At 38.9% G+C, this 18,761-nt stretch overlaps 1 protein-coding gene across 1 annotated transcript; it reads left to right on the forward strand.

Annotated features, from left to right (window-relative positions):
* The first annotated feature begins 2,578 nt into the window (after positions 1-2,578).
* DEPDC7 (DEP domain containing 7) lies at positions 2,579-18,761 on the forward strand. Its single transcript, XM_032640523.1, has 9 exons — positions 2,579-2,724; positions 10,172-10,562; positions 12,162-12,289; positions 13,102-13,291; positions 16,184-16,395; positions 17,472-17,614; positions 17,792-17,917; positions 18,024-18,102; positions 18,423-18,761. Exons 1-9 carry the CDS (start codon positions 2,652-2,654, stop codon positions 18,614-18,616), a joined length of 1,536 nt encoding a protein of 511 aa, XP_032496414.1. The 5' UTR covers positions 2,579-2,651; the 3' UTR covers positions 18,617-18,761.

Consider the following 18,761-nt stretch of genomic DNA (forward strand, 5'->3'; position numbering starts at 1 on the left):
GCAAAAATTACCTAGTTGCATGCTGCTTTATAGTAGTTTTATAGAACAGAAAGAAAGAGGCTGCAGGCTGTGGCAGTGCACTAGGTTCATCCAGAAAGGGATGGACGAAATTTCCTTTCATGTCATAAACTGATGGTGACACTTCTAGATATGAAAGAGATTTTTAAGGTTTTTTTAACTAGAGGCTCCTAAACATTAAATTTGGGGAATTCCCTGCTGGTCTGGTGGTTAGGACTCCACGCTTTCACTGCTGAGGGCGTGGGTTCAAAACCTGGTCGGGGAACTAAGATCCTGCAAGCCCCATGGCGTGGCCAGAACAAAAACAAACAAACAACAACAACAAAATTAAAGTTTTAAAAGCATGAAGCTGATATTTTTAAAAGCTCTGTATTTTAATGAGGATAATCATTACTATATAAGACATCTACTATGTGCCCAACACGACAGATACTGAAAGAAATCTGAGAGGTTAAGATAGTCTCCCTGCCCTGAACAGTTTTCCAACTTTGCTAGGCAATCAAGAGGTGTGTGCTGAAATAATTAGGTAGTATCAGTACGATGGGGCCATAAAACAGTAATGTATTTGATAAATGTCATGGGTCTGTAGGGAAGGAATCTATCAGTGTAATCTGGAAAAATCTGTCCAGCAAAGAAGGTGGGATTTGAATTAGGCCTCCAAGATACATAGAATGCGGACAAGTAAAAGAGAGCATTTCACCAGGTAAGATAGACAAAGACAGCACAAGCTGGTAAAAATTCTTTGAAATGTTATATAAATCATCAAAATAGTCACTGAGGTCACCTGCCTTTTTCAAAAGACCCAATATTAGTGTTTGTCAAGATTTGCTTTCAGAAATAAGATCTTTTTTTTCCCCAAGTAGTGAGGATGGACTTGTGTGTTCATTCAGTTACACAGCATGAGGTAGACTAAAGTTAATTGGCCTACTGAGTACCTGAAACCCGTCCTAAATTGTATCTTATCTCTGAGATACAGTAGTCAACTGAGTAGTCAACTGAGAAATGACAAAGGAAAATTCCTTGAATAGAGGTGCGGTTGGGTTTTACTACCACCAGGGGGAGAGAGCGCATTAAAAAAAAGGACAACCCTGGCAACCGTTTCTAAATCTTAGGAGCAGCAATGGCCCACGTCTGACCCACTAAACTGGGGGCCCTAGGGTCGCAATTTCTTGGTATGTGCTCTTTGAAATAACCACGTTTGTATTCTTCTTAGCATTTTGAAGCAACTACGTGTAGGAGCTTCCTCCAATAAGCTAAGTAATGAACTCCCATTTAAAAACCATTCTGAGGCTTCCCTGGTGGCACAGTGGTTAAGAATCCGCCTGCCAATACAGCGGACACGGGTTCGAGCCCTGGTCCAGGAGGATCCCACATGCCACGGAGCAACTAAGCTCATGCGCCACAGCTACTGAGCCTGCGCTCTAGAGCCTGTGTGCCACAAACCCTGAGCCCTTGTGCCACAACTATAGAAGCCCACACGCCTAGAGCCCGTGCTCCACAACAAGAGAAGCCACCGCAATGAGAAGCCTGCACACCGTAACAAAGAGTAACCCCCGCTCACCACAACTAGAGGAAGCCCACACGCAGCAATGAAGACCCAATGCAGCCAAAAGTAAAATAAATTTTTTAAAAAAACCATTCTGGTTTATAACCTGATCACGCAGGCATCCTCCTTCTAAGAAGACATTTATTATATGTACCAAAGGTTTAACATGATTGCAAAATCCCCAAATTTGAAAAAAAAAAAGCGGGGGGTGGTTAAGTATCTGACAATTGAATTATCGGTCTCTTAACGCCACTCATCTTTTCAGAGGTACCCCAGCGCTGGATCCCTGGATTCCCTGTTTTCAAATTCCCCTTAACAGCCCCCTTCCCTTCTTTCCTAACTCTGTCCCTACCCACCTGACCCAGAGTTACTTTGGAGGCGGCACCGATTTCCTTGGCAGCCAGCCCCAAGGCCAGCTAGCTGCCCTCCTGACTGTGCCCTCTAGACATTGCTCTCCTGAAACAGATAAAGATTTGTTCTTTACAGGTGGGGATGCGTGAAAAACTCGAGGCACTTATCACCGTGACATAGTTTTAAGCACTTACGTTCCAGACCCAACAACTAAAATACATGAATTGGTTCGTGTAATCTTCATTAAAAAAATTCCGCGAAGCGGATACTAATACTGCCCTCGCGTCACAGGTGAGGACACAGAAGCCCAAGACAGTTAAACAGCTGGCCGAGCCCCAGACCTAATCCACGGCGGGACGCGCTTTGCATCCAGCCGGTCTGAGCCTGCTGCGCGCATACCTCTGCCTGCGCGTGGGCTGTGCCGACGGCGGGGGTGGGATGCGGACAGCGTGCGGCCGGCGCGGACTCGCAGGGCGCAGCACCCCGAAATACTTCCCACCTGGCTGTCTCGAAGGCGGGGTCCGCACCTTTTCCTCGCCCGCGGGGCCTCAGGTTACAGTCGGCCCCGGCCTGCACGTGACCGGCGGCGTGCGGCGCGCAGCGGCTGATCACGGGGCGGGGACTGGGCCTGGCGGGAGCCCCGCCCCATCCCGGGCCAGTTAACTGGCGGCCGCTGCGCTGGCGCCCACTTCGCTGTGCGGCGGTCTGGGGCGGCGGTGTCCGCGCGGCTGCGGCCATGGCCACGGTGCGGGAGAAGGCGGCGGCTCTCAACCTGACGGCTTTCCAAAGTCCCGCGCAGAGGCCTTCCAGTAGGTGTCGAGGACCCGGTCTGGGAACGCTGGGGGTCACGGGGCGGGCGGGGGGCGCAGGCTGAGGTTCTCGCGCGGGCGGGGGATCTCGCCAGGTACAGCCAGGTCCGCGGCCGCCTCCGAGAGCTCCGCACAGCTGTGGCCGTTCGGGCCGGCGCCCCCGCCGGTGAGCTGCTGTGCCGGACCCTGGTGCCCTCGCAGCCAGCTTTCTCCTAAGTTACCCGGACTTTAACTTCACCGCGCGCTAGTCTGTGCGCCAGCTGCGTGCCGGGCGCTTGCAGTAGGTCTCCAGACGTGCTCCACATCATTACTGGTTACTGTCTCAGCCACAAACCTTGACTCCACAATATGGCAAGGGGCCCAGTGCCTCTGTTGCCCAGTTTGTTGCCCAGACTCTTCCTGGGAGTGGTGAGAGGTTTCTGTTATATTAAGTTCTACCGGCAGGAACTTGGCATAAAAGGTATTTATTAGTTACACTTTCTGGATAAGCAGTATTTCAATGAGTAGAAGTTTTTGATTTTCCTTTTCAATGGTTGCATGAGATAAGGAGAAACACTGGTGAATTTTGCCAGCTTAATCATGTCCTGGGAGGCAGGTTACTTAGGATGTTAGTATGCTAACATCTTGGTTTCTTTAAATGTCCAAACAATTGAACGGAATCGGATGATCGGTTCTAAAATTCCGATTTTAGCATACCCTACGTCTCAGTTAATAGAGTTAAGGGGTACAGATAATACTTGGCCTTTTTGTTTTCCTTTTAGAGAAGTTACAACTTTCCCCCCTTTCTGTAGCTACAATGTGGGTTGCTGTAGGAATTAGTTCCCTTATTATTAAGCCTTTCATTTGTAAAAGCAAACCAGTGAAACTGTGACTCCTTCCTCAAGGTGACAGTGGTCAGTGGATTGACGTGGGACAAATTGGGTGCATCTCAGTGCTCCCAGTTTTCTGTTTAACTTACAATTAGTGATGCTCCTTTTAATCTTCAAAATGCTAATGATAAATTGTGATAGAGAACCACTTTTCATTTGTACTTTTCTAAAAAACGATCTTAACATTAATCTTACTCTCCAATTAAAAGGATTCAAATAAGCGCATGATGGCTACATTCAGAATTTCTCCAGTGTTTACAGTGTGAAGAGAAGGGAAATATTTCATCGTTTAGGAATATAAAATCAAATAATATTGGAAACAGTCTTGAGAATTCTTTAGGCTTACTTTCTGGGTGAAAGAAAGTGCCAAATTTTATGTGATTAAAAGTCCTGTCTTCTCTAACAGCTGAAATTCCTGTTCTGAGCTTTGGTCATTAGTGACCAAGTTCTTCGTATAAGGGAATATGTATTCAAAATTAAGTAGATGACTCTCAGAGGGAAGAGTTGAAGTGCTGGTCATTGAATTTGAACCCAAGGAAAGGACCACTGTCTTCTGCACACCAGGTGCAGTGGGCAGAGAAGGGCCCACTATGTTTTCTCATCTGTTTTGGTTGCTACAGTTGGAACCCTACCTGTTATCCTATGTTCATCCCCCTTCCCACTCTTTAGTTGCCTTGTCACAGTCCTAGCGAGCATGGTAATGGGAGCCTGTGTTCTTGGTTCCCTGCCATTCTCTTTCTGTGTCCTCTGGCAAGCAGCTTTGTATTTTTGTTTCTCTAACTATTAGTAATCCTTCCATAGTTTAAAGGGGCTGTAACAACCAGGGACCTGATTTATGTAGAAGAAATAAAGTCTGTATGCTAACCTTTAGTAAGTAATTTGAAGAAATTTGTTTTTTAATATAGACAAGCAAGAAAGTGGTATGTTATCCTGTTATCCCTTTATACTGTAACCTAATTCTTTGAATTCACCTGGTATCACTTTTCCAGGGAGCTCAAAGTACTTCCCATATGCTATCTCATTAATCTGTATGAATTAAAGCAGGGGCCAGTGCCTACTTTTGTTAATAGTTCTCTAAACATATTCTAAAATTGTTCTTTATTTATTTTACATAGTTTACCTGCAGCCTTCTTTTCAGAGGCAATGTCAGTCTTCAGCATGACATCTCTAATGTTGTGTAAGAGGAAAACAAATTCTGGATTACCAAAACCAATATGCAGTAAAAGTGTTGCAGTATTGATACTGGCGTATAGGAAGTTTTCCCTACTCCGTCACATCTGCCTAGTTTTAACATTCAAAGCACAGCTCTCTACATTTATCTATTTTCATGAAATTTTGGTTAATGTCCAATAAATGTAGTCCTTTTCCTTTGTCTTAACAATTCTGTGAGTAATGTTTTAAAACCTCTTTTGAAAAAAAATAATTCTTAAGAAAAATTCTCTCAAATCCTAAATGATTTAGGATTTTATATACTTGTTATCTTCTGATGAGGAGTTAAATCTTCTGGTATGTGTCACATTTGTCATCTCACCTGCTAGTGGTCTTTATTTGACTGACTACTGTTCAGCGCTTGACCTCATCATCCAAGTGGTATGAATAGGTAGAGGGTAAACTCTTTGAGGGTGGGGACTGTGTCTTCTTAGTTCAAAGAAAGGAAGAGGAAGAAAGAGACCTTCCTCTTTTTAACTTTTTAAATAAACTTAAACATTTTTAGAATAGATTTAGATTTACAAAAAGTCACTAAGTTAGCGTTTAGAGTTCCCATATGCCCTTCACTCAGTTTCCCTTATGATTTAACATCTTACATTTAGTGTAATACATTTGTCACAATTAGTGAACCGATATTGATAGTCCATACTTTTACTCAGGTTTCCTTAGTTTTTGCCTAATATCCTTTTTCTGTTCAGGGTCCCATCCAGGATATTACATTACAGTGAATCCACATGTCCTTCGGCTCTTCTAGATTGAGACAATTTCCCCTTTCCTTTTTATACGTCTGTTAATTGCTGGTTACGTGCCAGCCACTTTACATATATATCTTAGATGACCTTCACAGTAACTGAGAGCAGTGGAATTAACTCTGTTTTGTACCAGAAAAGTTTGCCCAAGATGGCATTATTAGTAATGATGGAGCCAAGAATAGAGAACCAAGTTCTCTGGGACTCCAGAACCCACAGTCTCGTCTTTTTCTATTCACAGAACCTAGCACTGTGCCTGCTGCATTAACACAAGTTTCCATGTCTAAACAGTATTCAATTAACCTAGGGTTTCTGAACCTCGGCGCTGCTGACATTTTCTTTGTTGTTGCGGGAGCTGGCCTGTCACTGTAGAATGTTAAGCAGTGTCCCTGGCCCCTCTACCCACTAAACATCCGTAGCATTTCTCCCTTAGCTTATAACAACCAAAAATGGCTCCAGACATTGCCAAATGTCCGGGGGGAGTAAAATCACCCACTAAGAACCACTGTGTTAACCCTTCTTTAAAATATTTTAATAGTTGGCAGTAATCTACAACTAACAAGTATTGAATAATTTGAACCTCTGTGAAGTATAAGGAAATTTGAATGAAATAAGGTACTAGCTCACTGTTTCTTTAAGTTTTGTGCAAAACTGCCTAACATGAGCTCTCTGAATTCTTTTCTTTTGTGTGTGTTGGGGGTGGGGGCAGTGTAATGTCCAAAATTGAAAATACGATTGTTACATATTCATTTAGAAGTAGCATGTTTTAGTAACTCTTGTGTGTATGTTTACCTTACAGTGGGATCCAGTTTTATAATGTGTCTATTGATCTTCTAAGGAGTTAATATAATCTCACTGATTGAAATGATTATAGAATTGTTTTCACCCTTAAATTGGTTTTCACAGCAGGGCCATAGTTGATGCTGATTATCCCCTTGTGACTTAATGAGTAAATGTAATTTCTTGACCTGTCTGCCTTATGACTTGATTTTTAAGGAATTATTATTATAATAACTTGATTATTTAGTGTACCTTTTTAGAAATAAAAATGATTTTTTTTTTTTTTTTTTTTTTTTTTTGCGATACGCAGGCCTCTCACTGTTGTGGCCTCTCCCATTGCGGAGCACAGGCTCCGGATGCGCAGGCCCAGCGGCCATGGCTCACGGGCCCAGCCGCTCCGCAGCATGTGGGATCTTCCCGGACCAGGGCACGAACCCGTGTCCCCTGCGTCGGCAGGCAGACTCTCAACCACTGCGCCACCAGGGAAGCCCAGTAAAGATGATTATTAGTAGTGTTACAAATATACATAAGTCCAATATTAGAAGTTTAACTTTTTTATGGCTGGTAAACTTTTTTGGGTAGATTTCAAACACATGCAAAGGATGGGTCTTTGCTTTTGAAAAATAGCTATTGTTTTCACACAGATAAAGAAGAGCCTGCTTGAAAACTGAATGTTAACTAGCCTAGACTTATACAGTGCTCAAGAGCATGTGTAGTATGTTATAGATCTAGTTTAAAACAGTTTCTGAGCCTCTTGATAGCTTCTCAAAGCTTTTTATTCGACAGGTCAAATTTGTTACTATGCTTCATTTCTTACATATTTTGTTTGGTGTTCAATGACCATGTCTAAATGGAGAGAGATATAATTTTAGTCTCCAAAGTCCTGCAAATCAGCAGTTTAGACCTGAAACATACCTTAAACATAGTGTTTAATTCTTGTATCAGTAAATGAAGAAAACAAATTATAAAAGTTAAGTCTGTTTTTCAGGGTTATCGCAGCTGGTCTCTAGACTTTGATCATTAGGTCATGATGCTTTCAGAACATGCTTAACCAAGTCTAAACAAAGAAGCATCAAGATGTAGACAGTGATGAATTTTCAAGAATTGTCAAGCTCATATGCAAGTGAAGTTTGAGGACAAGCTGAAGCTTAAATTCTGATTGCTAGACTTACAAAACATTCATTGTATACTTTGGGTCTCTCGAATCCTGTTTAGAAGTCACAATAATTCATCTTACTGGGCCATGGTCAGCGATACCAATGTTCATTTCAGCTCTTAGATGATGATAAATAAGAAGTTTCAAACCAGCATGTGGGGGATCTATGTTCAACTGGTGAAGTCAGCATTAAAAAAACAGGTTATCCTGGTGTGGGTTTTGGCACATTTACTCATCAAGTCCAGGGTAGATTATGTATTAAAATACCTGTACGAACATGAGTTAGTTTGGGTCTGCGGGTGGTGATGCTTAAGGGGAAATATCCCAGGATATTTGCAACCAGGATGCAATGGTTGGGAATTAATGGTCAGTGAGAACAGAGGGGACCTGAAAGGGCTGAATTATATTATGCCTGGAGAACTCTGGAAACATTGTGTGGCTCACAGGTGCCTACTATCCTGCTCTAACCTGTTCTTTAATCTTTTATACTTTGTTATCCAACCTGTAAGACTTCCTGATTTCCCATATTTAAACAGCAAGTTAATATGGGGAAATATATTCTTTATTTCTTAATTCCTCTGTGAAGATTAGCCTTTTTCACATCATTGAGGCTCTCACCCCCATCAGTTGTCTTATTGATCTCAAATTAATAAGTGAGTCAGCCTTATCTTTTAGGGTTTTTATGCTAACTTACTTGTAGCTCAACTGTTATGATTTATGTGTTTCATCTTTAGTATTATTACTAGCCCAGAAGTCTGTTTTGTTGGTACTTAATAGGCAATCTGAGCTCTACAAGTTTGAACCTTGCTTATTTTCCTTTCCTGTGTACTATGGATAGTATATATCATAGAATTATGATAACTGTCTTATTTTAGGAGTAATGACTACTAAGTGTTTTTAAATAGCTTGGTTAAGGATTCAAAAATCTTAAAGTTTTTTTTTGTTTGTTTCTTTAATCTCATTGGCTCACTTAAAGCTCTTTCAGTTAATCCAAGTCTTCAATGAAAGGTTAATGCTAAAACTATCTGCTTTTTTTTCAAAGCTTTTTTTAGAAAAATTATTTAATTTATTTATTTTTGGCTGCACTGTGTGTTCGTGGCTTCGCGTGGGCTTTTTCTAGTTGCGGCGAGCGGGGACTACTCTTCGTTGCAGTGCGCGGGCTTCTCATTGCGGTGGCTTCTCTTGTTGTGGAGCATGGGCTCTAGGCACAAGGGCCTCAGTAGTTGTGGTGCATGGGGTTAGTTGCTCTGCGGCATGTGGGATCTTCCCGGACCGGGGCACGAACCCGTATCCCCTGCATCGGCAGGCAGACTCTCAACCACTGTGCCACCAGGGAAGCCCTGACTTACTTTTAATATATTTATATTTAAGTACTAAGAAAAGCTAGTATATATTTACTACCTGTAAAACTGAGGGGGAAAAAAAATACTGAGGGTAAGTTTGTTTAATTCACTGAGCCTCAATTTCTTCAAAATACGATTATTAATAACTATTTTAGAGAAGTTTATCAGTTTATTAAATGAGAGAAGGCAAAGTCATATTGTAAGTCCTCAAATGTTAGCTACTATTAATAATATAATGAAGATTTGAAAAAAGACTGAAGAACAGACATTAAGTTCATTTAAATCTCAGCTATAATCTCTGGTATGTTAGGAAGTTAAGAATATTAAATGCTAATCCTCCTTTTATTTAGTTATAGTGGCTGGAAACAGTACAGCTACTCCTAGTTCTGGATACCAGGGGAATGACCTGGACATATTTTGAGATTCCATCCAGTGCATGATTCTGGCTCTACTCAGTAGAGACTAAATACAGTACCAGTAGTAAGTCTGGTTTCAGCTTGATTTATCTAGTTGAGTCTCCATAATTCAGTTCTTAAAACTGCTCACATATTTGGAAAACTAGCATCAATTACTTCCTTCTTTGTTTAGTAATGAATTATGAAGTATCTGGAATTTTTTTTTTTTTTTTTTTGCGGTACGCGGGCCTCTCACTGTTGTGGCCTCTCCTGCTGCGGAGCACAGGCTCCGGACGCGCAGGCTCAGCAGCCATGGCTCACGGGCCCAGCCGCTCCGCGGCATGTGGGATCTTCCCGGACCGGGGCACGAACCCGTGTCCCCTGCATCAGCAGGCGGACTCTTAACCACTGTGCCACCAGGGAAGCCCTGGAATTTTAAAATATAATTTTGATAATTAAAAACAATCTTGCTGGGACTTCCCTGGAGATCCCATGAGATCACCATGTCAAAGAGGTCTTTTCTGACCTCCCATCTAAAACAGCATTCTCTTTCTTACCTGGCTTTATTTTTCTTCTTGGCACTTATCTAACATATACATAATGTCTGTATCTTCCCACAAAGAATAAGTCTGTAAGAACAGGGACTTTATTTTGCCCACTCTTGTATCCTAGCACATAGAACAGTGTTTAGCATATAGTAGGCACTACATTTTTTTTTTTTTTGCGGTACGCGGGCCTCTCACTGTTGTGGCCTCTCCCGTCGCGGAGCACAGGCTCCGGACACGCAGGCTCAGCACTACATTTTTTAATGAGTTGCTACTAATAATTTCATATTTCAATAATAAGCTGCCCTCATAATTGTTTCTTATAACTTTGGAGATTTGCTTAAGGATTGCTTAGACCTTATTACAAATGAGTGAGGTAACTGTGGTTTTTCCCATTCCAGGTTTCAGTGTAGCCCAGAAGCCATTTGGAGCCACATATGTATGGAGCAGCATTATAAACACTCTTCAAACACAAGTGGAGGTGAAAAAACGAAGGCATCATTTAAAAAGACACAATGACTGTTTTGTTGGTTCGGAAGCTGTGGATGTCATTTTTTCTCACCTAATTCAGAATAAATACTTTGGTGATGTAGATATTCCTCGGGCCAAAGTGGTGAGAGTGTGTCAAGCACTTATGGACTACAAAGTATTTGAAGCAGTTCCGACCAGAGTCTTTGGAAAAGACAAAAAGCCTACATTTGAAGATAGTAGTTGCAGCCTTTATAGATTCACAACGATACCTAACCAAGGCAGTCAATTAGGCAAAGAGAACAAACTGTTTTCACCTTCCAGGTTAGTCTATGTTCGATTTTCATTTACTATTGGCAGGGGGAGGTGCCTCTTTAGTGCAGTAGGTAGCGTGTCTCATAATATTGGCAGGGGGGATATTGGCAGGATTTTGTCTACTTTTTAATGAGATGCTGACTGACTGTTATTTTTGGAACAGTAAATTAGGCTAAAATCTGGGTCTGTGGGTAAATTTGATAAAGTAGAGCAAACCTTTGTTTATTTGGTATCTCCTAGAATTCTCATTTGTTCATATATTTAGCAGAAACCATCAACAAACTTTGATTTTTCTGCTTCAGGTTACAATTACAGTATAAAAAATGTTAGAGAGTTTATACACAAAGTGGTATGAGAATAGGAGAGGTGAAGACAAGCAGGTGGGTTGTCGCTAGAATCCAGAAAATAGCAGATGTGAAATATGAAAGGAGCCAGTATGCAGAAAGTTTCATAGGACGTTTTAAGGAGTTTGCACGTGATCACACAGATGTTGGGGAGGCCACAGAAAGATGTTAAGCATGATGAGATTGTATTTTAAGCAGCTATATGGACAGCCTAACGGGGAGAGGAATCTTGCAATATTGTGGTCTACAGATGAGGGGGAAGTAGGCAGCAGTGGTGGAGAAGCAGGAATCATTTAAAGGGAGCCTGGGGGACAGAATTGTAGAACCCAGTGATTGAAATGGATGTAGGTGATAAGTGCATAGCTAACGCAGTTATTTGTCATGAGGTAAAACTTTTCCCTTTTATTCCCCTCAGCTAAGCTTTGAAAAGGTGACCATGTAATTGAAGCTCTTACAATTCAGATCTGACCCAAAGTCAGAGTTTTAGTGTATTGACTTTCAAATGTGTTTTTTTTTAACTCTAAAACATGATAAAATTTACCTCTCTATATATAAGAAGGAAGTAGGAGGATAAGGTAGGGCACAGTCAGTACTTTCCAAATGTAGGTCCACGTGCTTTATCTGAAACCTTTGGGAACAAATGCGTTTAGGAATTTGGAACTTTGGAGATTTTAGAGAGGTCATTATGTACATATATCATTTACTAGATCACACTCTGAGAGGGATCTGGGATAGCATCTGGTAATCAAACACACTAGTATTTCTGCAATGAATATATTCACACTAACTGGGATAGATAAAGGCTGTGATAGTCTCAGAACAGGTTTTGTCACTATATGAATTCTGAATAAACTTTAAGTTTTTCAAAGCTTTTTGGGTTTCAGAATTATGAATAAGAGATTATAGTTCTGTATTTGAGCGCTATCTACCAGAGAATGCCCCAGAAAGAGAGCTAACTAATAAAAACAGTAAGCATAATGAAGTTTGACTGTGTTTGATTATGTTTTAAAATTGGCGACTAACATTTTAGTCATTGAATTACTTAAATCTAAATGCTCAAAGGAGAATTTATGTAGAGTGTGTATATTCAGGCTTGAGAAAGAAGGTGGGATGTTTTTGTATTTCATTCTACTCTTAGAATTTGTATTTGTTATGTTTTTGCTCTGAAATACATAAACTTTCTAGAAACTCTTAGCTCTCAGATTCAAAAATATTTCTGTAGGCTTACTAGTAAACAGGAATTTATGAAATAATTTCATTTTAGGTATGCAGATGCATTATTTAAGTCCTCTGATATCAAATCTGCAAGTTTAGAGGATCTGTGGGAAAATCTGAGTTTAAAGCCTGCCGAATCCCCTCACGTAAATATCTCTGCAAACTTGTCTCCACAAGGTAAGCTAAAGATGATACAGGAGGAAGTAGAAGACTAACTTCAAATAAAGTTATTTAAATTTTTTCAATCTTAACCTTTATTAGAATTTAGATATTCAGAGCATAAAGAAAGAGCACACTGTGTATTAAAGCTGTTTATATTAAGTTTTAACAGAGGTCTATTATCTTTAACAAATAGATCAGTGTTGCAATTCTGGAACACTGACTTTTGTCCTATCAGCTGGCAGAGATTCAAATCTGAAATGTTTTACATGCAGATTTTAAAAAATTTATTTGAAATCTGCTCTCAGATACATCTTTCCCTAAAATTTTATTAGGTTAAATAAAAATTTGAGAAATATATTAAAACATTAACAGGGTTCTATGTTCTTCCTTGTCTGTGGCAATGGAATGTGGTTTTAATGACTGATTTCCACCTTCCCTCCCCCATCCCATTTGTGGAAACCCTGAGCGGAATAATCTGCAGCCAATGGTTTCAAACCAGTTTTCAGATTGAATGAATCATTCTTTCTTCCAAGGTCCTTATTAACATGTTATATGACTTGATCTCTTATCAAGCCATATTGCTTTTTACAGTACAAAAATGAAAAGAATTCCTGTTGTCCAAAGTCTGTTCTCCTACACTTTAAACAAATCTTGAATTGTTTTACTTTGTTATAAGAAACTACTTCATAAAATTGACTCTCTCTCTTCTTCTTTTTTTTTTTCTTTTGCCACAAGTTTATTAGCTTAGACCTGCCTAGGCAGATATTGTGGTGAGCGTGTAGTAACTATTAATCGTTACTTTTCCCCTTGTTATTTTCCCTGTGCAGTTGTTAATGAAGTATGGCAAGAAGAAACAGTTGGGCGTCTGCTACAACTTATAGACCTTCCACTCCTTGACTCCCTCCTCAAACGGCAAGAGGTGGTACCTAAAGTTACTCAACCTAAGAGGCAGCCTGACTTGGTCAGCAACAGGAACTATCTGGATCGAGGGATTCTCAAGGCTTACAGTGAATCTCAGTATGTGGAAACACATATAATAATTTGAGTGTGTTTATAGGAAGATATTAGTAAGATAATCTTTTGACTTCTTCTGTCCATACAATCAGATATGCTTTGTCAATTGATATTATCAGTATTGGGAAAAATGAACAAAATTACCTTGGTCAAAATTACCGAGATTTAAATGTCATTATTTTTCATATTCATTTTTGTTTCACATATATCTCACTTGCACATCAAGTGAAGAAAATTATTATGTTCCATCTTCTTTGTTAAAATGTAGGGCTGTCTGCTCTCTTAAAGCTGTCTGGTCTTCAAACGGACCTGGAACAAAATGAACAGATTTGTCAAATTCTTAGACTCCTTTGACTATATATGCTTTTATAGTCTTCTAGAATGTGTATTAAATATGTGTTTTTCGAAATTGAGTTATTTGTAGTGAGGTGGATGGACCTAGAGACTGTCATACAGAGTGAAGTAAGTCAGAAAGAGAAAAACAAACACCATATGCTAACACATATATATGGAATCTAAAAAGAAAAAAAAATGGTTCAGATGAACCTAGGGGCAGGACAGGAATAAAGACGCAGATGTAGAGAATGGACTTGAGGACACAGGGAGGGGGAAGGGTAAGCTGGGACAATGTGAGAGACTGGCATGGACATATATATAGTACCAAATGTAAAATAGCTAGCTAGTGGGAAGCAGCCGCATAGCACAGGGAGATCAGCTCAGTGCTTTGTGACCACCTAGAGGCGTGGGATAAGGAGGGTGGAAGGGAGATGCAAGAGGGAGGGGATATGGGGATGTACGTATACATATAGCTGATTGACTTTGTTATACTGCAGAAACTAACACATTATAAAGCAATTATACTCCAATAAAGATGTTAAAAAAAAAGAATATATACTTATCCCATATGTATTATTATAAGTTAAGCATATATATATATTTATTTTATTGCATCACCAACTCCCTGGTTGTTGTGATAAAAATCTATTATATTGAGTTTACTATACTTTTCATACATGAGTCCTCTTTTAAGAATTAGTTCTGCCGTTATATTTAGTTTTACAACCATATTAAAAATAACAATTAAAAACAACTAAGTATGTTTTTAAATTAACTAGTTTTATTAAAGAAACATCATGAAATAACTCTTGCTCTCACCTTTGACTACACTCTCCTGATTAAAAATTTGAAGGCTTAACTCCAGGTGCTAAGGGAATTATGATTTCATTTTTCCTTAAGGAGGAGTTCTATATTCCTTATAACCTTGAAACTCTTCCCCTAAGTAAAATTATTAAATGTTAAAATCTTGTATTTTCTAGTTTATTTAATTTTTAGTGATTTTTGCCTTAGCAGATAGTGTTCCAGTAGTTAGGAAGATGCAAATGTTTGAAAGGAATACAACTTATATTTTTAGTATACTTTACCATTTCTGCATTCTAATGAATTATTAATAACAGTTGAATGTCAAAAGGTACCTTAAACCCTTATGTGAAAAAATTAATCCCAACATACTACTTATTGAACTCTATATAAAGAGGAAGCTTATTATTCTACAAGAATTTAAATTATATTTCTACAATCTAAAGTAACATGTGAAAAAAATTTATGATTACCTTAAATTTTAAGTACAGAGTCAGAAATTGACCTTAAAGTTCATCTATCTACATCTTATGATGAAGCTGATGACTAGAGGAAATGACATGACCTGGGTGGTGGCAGAATTAATTGTCCTGAGTCCACAACAGTGGAGGACATGATTTTTTTTTAAACTATATATATTAACAAATTGAATATTAAAAGTTAGTCATTCTGCAGATAAATGGATAAAGAAGATGTGGCACATATATGCAATGGAATATTACTCAGCCATGAAAAGAAACAAAATTGAGTTATTTGTAGCGAGGTAAATGGACCTAGAGACTGTCATACAGAGTGAAGTAAGTCAGAAATTGAAAAACAAATACTGTATACTAACACATATATATGGAATCTAAAAAAAAAAAAAAAGGTTCTGAAGAACCTAAGGGCAAGACAGGAATAAAGATGCAGACGTAGAGAATGGACTTGAGGACACAAGCTGGGACGAAGTAAGAGAGTGGCATGGACATATATACACTACCAAATGTAAAATAGATATAGCTAGTGGGAAGCAGCCGCATAGCACAGGGAGATTAGCTCGGTGCTTTGTGACCACCTAGAGAGATGGGATAGGGAGGGTGGGAGCGAGACGCAAGAAGAAGGAGATATGGGGATATATGTATACGTATAGCTGATTCACTTTGTTATACAGCAGAAACTAACACACCATTGTAAAGCAATTATACTCCAATAAAGATATTAAAAAAAAAAACCTAGTCATTCTGTTCCTTGAAATGTAGCAATTTTCTTAAGTTACCCAACTGGCATTTTATTAGAAATGGTAATTAATAGTTAATTATTTTAAACCGTACCTTATCTTCCTGTATTCTCTTCTAGCCAAAGTCAGAGATGATAGATCATACACAGAGCTTTGAAGTAAGCAATACTATATTAGAAAAATGCTGGTCTAAGAGTCAGATCTGGGATCTAGTCCTACCTGGGACCCTGAGCAAGCAACTTAGAGTTTCTGGACCTCCATAGTAAATTTAAGGAGCAGAGTTTGCATTTTGGTGTCTTTCTCAGGCCTATATTGTAGTGGATGGATTCTGTTTTCACTTAAAAAAAAAAAAAGACATATTAAACCCAACTTTTTATCTGTGATTCATGATCTAACTATATATTAAAAAGAATTACACATCTCTTTATCTAGGTGTTTAGAGATTTATTCTGGTAGGAAACTTGAAATAGCTAGTAAATTAGGTACTGAGTGTATGTTGGTTATCCTTTGCTTTTTAAAATAATAATTATTTTCTCCCATAGGGAAGATGAGTGGCTTTCTTCAGCAGTTGACTGCTTGGAATACCTTCCAGACCAGATGGTTGTAGACATAAGCAGAAACTTTCCTGAGCAACCAGATAGAACAGACTTAGTGAAAGAACTTCTGTTTGATGCCATTAGCAAATATTACAGTAGTAGGGAACCTCTGTTAAATCACCTATCTGATGTTCATAATGGAATTGCAGAACTCCTAGGTAAGTAAGATGTTACTGGATACAAGAATTTCTCTTTTGGAGGGAACAGGAAAACGTTACTTGTCCTCAAAATTAACCAAAATGGTACTACTTCAAGCTGAGAGTGGATCTGGATTAATTCATGGAAAGTGTGTTTTTTCCAAAACTTCTAGGCCTCATTTGGAAAGAGGCTTTAATAAGCTCTGAAATTATTCAGGGACTTCTGGTTGCTACAGGAGAATGCTGCTCTCATTCACTGGAAGCTTAATAAGCATAGAGTAGCAGTTCTCTTTTTCAGAAAGTGTTATCAGCACTATCACCATTCCCCCTTCATTCTCTTCACAATGGCAGACACTCTGCTTTATCTCTGTACCAGTGAGCCAGACTGTTCCATATGGCTTGTTGAAAACAAGTTGCAGGTTTCAGAGAATCCTTTATTTTTCTCAGGTAGAGTTGGATACATCAGTACTGTATACAAAGTGTACCCTCGAAATGTAGTGAAGTATTGGAAAACATAGACTGAGAATTTATTTACAAACCAAGTTAGATTTAACATCTTAAGATTTGTGTATGACAAGGACTTAGGACTGGCCAATTTGAGTATAGGCTTTTTTTTTTTAATTATTTATTTTTGGCTGTGTTGGGTCTTCGTTGCTGCGTGCGGGCTTTCTCTAGTTGCGGCAAGCGGGGGCTACTCTTCCTTGAGGTGCATGGGCTTCACGTTGCGGTGGCTTCTCGTTGCAGAGCGTGGGCTCTAGGCACGCGGGCTTCAGTAGTTGTGGCATGTGGGCTCAGCAGTTGTGGCGCACAGGTTTAGTTGCTCTGTGGCATGCGAGATCTTCCCGGACCAGGGATCGAACCTGTGTCCGCTGCATTGGCAGGTGGATTCTTAACCACTGTGCCACCAGGGAAGTCCCAAGTATAGGCTTTCTTGATGGTATTGGTCATTCATTGTAATTCCTAGTCTTTTTGTTTTGCTTTTGAACATCATTTTGGATAAGTTTACTGATTAGCATAAGCTCTAACTTGAATTTTGTTCCCTTTGATATAGTCGTGTCTGGTCAAAATTAAAAGCATTTTTTTTCTTTTGGCTGAAGTGAATGGGAAGACTGAAATAGCATTAGAAGCTACTCAGCTCTTTCTAAAGCTTTTGGATTCCCAAAATAGAGAAGAATTTAGAAGACTACTGTATTTCATGGCTGTTGCAGCACATCCTTCTGAATTGAAATTACAGAAAGAAGTAAGTCTTTTGTCTAAATGTTAATTGTATTCAGTATCTGTAATATTTATAGGACATATCCGTCATCAGCATCAACTATGCTGAAATGGATAGTAGCTATTAATATTTAACATTCCCTTTTATATTACAATTCTTAAAAATATATACCGTTGGGTGTGTGTTGTTTTATTTTTATAGAGTGACAACCGAATGGTTGTGAAAAGGATATTCTCAAAAGCTATTGTTGACAATAAAAATTTATCCAAAGGCAAAACTGATCTTCTGGTACTCTTTTTAATGGATCATCAAAAAGATGTTTTTAAGGTAAAACTCTGAAAGTAGTTAAGTTGATCTTATGTAATAGATCACTAGATTAAAATGCATTTGAATAATGTTCCATGTTCCTTCTTTTTTTTTTTTTTTTTTAAAGATTCCTGGAACTCTACATAAAATTGTCAGTGTTAAGCTCATGGACATTCAGAAGGGGAGAGATCCAAACAGAGACACAGGTAATCTGAGAAATACTACTTCCATGTCTCACAAGGATAAATTCCTGGTGTTTATTTGAAAGTGTTTTGCTGTAAGTAGTTGCACTTTAATTTCAACTAGACTCTAATCAATCTCCTCAGAGCCATCCAGCCTTAGCTGAGAGCCTCCTTATGTCAAAAAGCAACTTGACAGGGTTCGAAAGTCAGCAGTGCTTAGCATCTTTACATGCATTTTACAAAATGGGGAAAAATATATATAAGTATAAAAGTGTTGCTTGATTTTTCTAGTTAAGTCTGAGGAATAGATTCATTAACTGAACTTTTTACTTTTAAACTTTAAGGATATATTTATTGCCAGAAAATTGATCAAAGTGATTATTCTGACCATACAAGGAAGACAACCAAGGATGAGCTAATGAATTTACTAAAAAATATTGATGAGGATTCAACACTTTCTGCCAAAGAGAAGAAAAAATTGCTAGGTCAGTTCCATAAGTGTCACCCAGACATCTTTATTGAGTATTTTGGGGACTGAGTGTTCCAGTGTCTGTATGTAACTTGTGTATTTTAAGAATAAATTATGTATCCTAAAGATCCAATCACATTGTAATATTGGATGTTCTTCTAGATATGAAACTGTACTTAATAAAACTTTTTTGTATAACTTTTTGTGTCTGAAA

Source organism: Phocoena sinus, chromosome 8, assembly GCF_008692025.1.
Source record: "Phocoena sinus isolate mPhoSin1 chromosome 8, mPhoSin1.pri, whole genome shotgun sequence".
In the NCBI taxonomy this organism is placed as follows: Eukaryota; Metazoa; Chordata; class Mammalia; order Artiodactyla; family Phocoenidae; genus Phocoena; species Phocoena sinus.

Excerpts from the sequence above, each read along its gene's own strand:
- DEPDC7 (XM_032640523.1), top strand. The coding sequence starts at position 2,652 with ATGGCCACGGTGCGGGAGAAGGCGGCGGCTCTCAACCTGACGGCTTTC. Across the intron at positions 12,290-13,101 it reads TGCAAACTTGTCTCCACAAG|TTGTTAATGAAGTATGGCAA; the intron begins GTAAGCTAAAGA and ends TTCCCTGTGCAG. Across the intron at positions 13,292-16,183 it reads AAGGCTTACAGTGAATCTCA|GGAAGATGAGTGGCTTTCTT; the intron begins GTATGTGGAAAC and ends TTTCTCCCATAG.